General features: G+C 39.3%; 1 protein-coding gene across 1 annotated transcript in view; it reads left to right on the top strand.

Annotated features, from left to right (window-relative positions):
- The window catches only part of LOC109855956, a 17319-nt gene extending 15358 nt beyond the window's left edge, over positions 1–1961 (top strand). The window contains exon 11 of the mRNA XM_020430712.1: positions 748–1961. Coding sequence (XP_020286301.1) covers positions 748–1961 — 1214 coding nt within the window. The remainder of the gene's footprint in view (positions 1–747) is intronic.
- Positions 1962–3286: the final 1325 nt, after the last annotated feature.

Below are 3286 nucleotides of genomic sequence, written 5' to 3'. Positions count from 1 at the left end.
TTTTTCTTTCTTGGTTCTTTTGCAGACTGTGTGCATGTGTGTGTGTGTATGTTTTATTTATGTGTGAAATGACGTGCCAATCTGTTTGACGAATAGAACACACTGCTCTTGAAGTTTTCGTAACACAAGACCTATTATAAAAAAAAAAAAAAAAAAAAAAAAAAAAAAAACGAAAAAAAGCATATATTCATTGAGCAACAAAGCATCGCAAGCATCAATGGAATATTATATTTCTCTGCATTACTCACGTGATAACGAGCATAATCCGTCCTAATGTCGGCGCGCGAAGTGGAACAATAGTTAATTAAAGTGAACGATTCAGCAGCGCCTACGCGTGATTCGGATCTCCACAATTAAGCTAAAGAGAATATTATCACCTTTCGTTTCTTTTTTTTTTTTCTCTTTATTTTCTTTTTTTTTTTCTGTTAGAAGATATTTTAAACTTGCTGAAGGATACATAGTTCTTAATATAGTTCTCATGTAACGTTCGACGTTTCGATAGCGCTAATTATAGATTCAATGCTCGCGCTCTCTCCGTTTAACTTTGTATTACACTTTTGCTTTTCAATTTAATATTGTTATACGATCGCAATAATCTCGCAATCCAATCAAAAATGAATTAAAAGTTATCTCGTTGTTATTTACGTATATATTTTGTTGTTTTATTAAAATAGAAGGAACATTTCTCTTTGATTACGCAAATGTATTTGGACAAATAGTATAAATTCAAGATTTTTTGTTTTCTAGTGGAAGCTCATAGGGCAAAACAGATCGCCACGCTGGTCGAAACTTTAAAAGAGGAGAGGCGCAAATACGACATCAGATTGGACGAAATCACGCGAGAACATCGCGCAACGATCGCGAAATTACGCGCCGAGCAGATTAACGAAATGACTCGTAAGGAGGAGATGAGAAGATCCGTGGTTCACGATCAGGGCGCCGCTCTAATGGCGGAGATCGAATCGTTGAGATCCGTGCTCGAGCTGAAGAGTCAGGAGAATACGAATCTTCGTTCGGAATTAGACAGTTACAGGCGCGACATCGAGGAGAAAGACGCTCTGCAGATGCGACTCGACATGGCCGAAGCCAGATGCGAGGATCTGAAGGCTCAGCTTCAGCGAAAGGAATCGTTCGAGCGACAGATTTCACACGAGAACGAAATGCTTCAGGAATCGATTCATCAAGTGTCCAAGCACAACAAGCGATTGTCGCAGCGTAATGAAGAATTGCAATGGAAGTTGCGAAATAAAAATGATTGGGTGAGCGTTCTCGCAAATCAACTGAATCCTCGACTGACACGATCCGCGGATCCGGAACAGATGGAAGCGCACAGCTTTTCGCCCGACAAAAATGGCGCACATTCTTCGTCTATGATGAAATTTATGGTCGAGAAAGGCGCTTCAGTCTCGTGGACTTTGGAAATCGACGATCTGTCGAAAGGAGGATCAGACACGTACAACACGCTACCAAAAGTGGCTAGATCCTGCGATAGTGCGACAACAGTTTCTAGACAAGGATCACTCAGATTAACGGCGAATAGACCCGTAATGGACACGAGGGCGAGATCAAAAAGCATCTCGACAACGTGCGATTCGGCGCGAGCTGCAGCGGCGGACGAAGCGGTCTCGTGGAATCCGTCGTTTAGTTCGACGCCAGTTTCACGACGACATCCCAGAAAGGATCAATCGTCACCCTCCTCGTCTTCGTCGTCGTCTTCCACATCATCGACCGCATCGACTGTGAATCCTGCGGTTGCCGCTGCGATGGCGGCCGCTGCAGCAGCGGCGGCAGCGGCGGTGGATGACTGTAACGTGGGCGGTGGTCCGAGACCTCAAGAGGCTGGCGGGGAGGCGATGATTTCCGAGGAAACATCCGCGTCTAGCAGCGAGGATGAGTCCTCCACCGGCAGCGATATCCCGCGTTTAGGAATGCAGTTTGCTTGGGGCAAGCCGATCAAGTAACACTCGAACGAACAATCGCGGCCTGCTGTCATCTGCCTACGCGTGTAAACAGTGTTTGAATCGCGTAATAATTATCACATCTACAGTCATCTATGTACGACCATCTATTTTCGTTCTTGCCTACAGTGGAGTTGTTCCTCGAAAAACGTGAATTTATTATACGGATCTTTTTTGTTGCACGTATCATTCCCTCTCATTTGTTCGCAGACATGTTTTTTACGTTGTACATACTGCGTTTTTTTTTTTTTTTTTTTTTTTTTTTTTTTTTTTTGTTTTTGTTTCGGCTGACATACATGTGTATGCGGTTGATCAATTAAAAAATGGCGAGAACAAATGGCGTTTATTATTCTTGTTTTTTTTTTAAGTGTACCGGCGTGATTAAATACGATTCAAGCAATTCCGGAGTACGTTGTAAGTTAGTAAGATATTGAAGAATGAAAAATTCCACGACGTATCTTAACGTTACGATTGTATAAATTAGACTAGATATATGATTGTTTCTGTGACTTTTCGATTATGTGAGAAAACACCCGTCTCCATTTTGCATCGTGTGATTTCAAACAGTGATTAACTCCGTACGGATTATCAGTATCTTCGAAGTCCATCATTAACAAACAAACAAAACAAAAAAAAAAAAGTAATTTTTCGATACATACAACGAAACTGCTTCGTTTGCTGCACTCAAGGCAATTGTGGCCTTTTATAGAGAGGCAAGTTTACACAGTTTGTATGTAAAAAAAAAAAAAAGAGTCACGTATATAATTATTTCGTTCTTCTAAATATCTAAATATTAACATATATATATATATTGCGAGACAAAATTTAAATATCGTTTGGATTGATAATCTCGATTCTTGATTGCATTCGCGACTTATACAAAAAAAATGTTTAACTGTCTGAATATTTGACACGTGTAATAAAAGTAAATTTTATAAGCATTGTACCATTTTATTTTGGATTTTTCTTATATATATATATATGCAGGACATGTAATATTGCAGAAGTTTAAATATTATACACATGCGTGGACGAAAAGAAAACTACTCTTGCTCGCGCGCGAGTATGCCAGCTCTAAACTTTGTAAGAAAAACAAACCAATGTTTTTCGGATAATGCATGTCTTTTGTTTTTTTTTTATCGACCGATTCTTTTTATATATATATATATTGTAATTTATTATTAATTTGTGAGCCGATTGGATTATTTATTATTGCCAAACGTGTAGTGAGATTGCCCGAAATTTATAATCCGTGACGCGCGTATGTAACGATAACGAATAGAAAAATTGCGGATAATTTATCTGGCGAAAAACAAAAAAAAAAAAAA

This window comes from Pseudomyrmex gracilis, unplaced genomic scaffold (assembly GCF_002006095.1).
Source record: "Pseudomyrmex gracilis isolate BER0280 unplaced genomic scaffold, ASM200609v1 scaffold_102, whole genome shotgun sequence".
NCBI classification, from domain to species: Eukaryota; Metazoa; Arthropoda; class Insecta; order Hymenoptera; family Formicidae; genus Pseudomyrmex; species Pseudomyrmex gracilis.
Note: the sequence above shows the minus strand (reverse complement) of the source record. Positions and strands in the feature narration are given on the sequence as shown.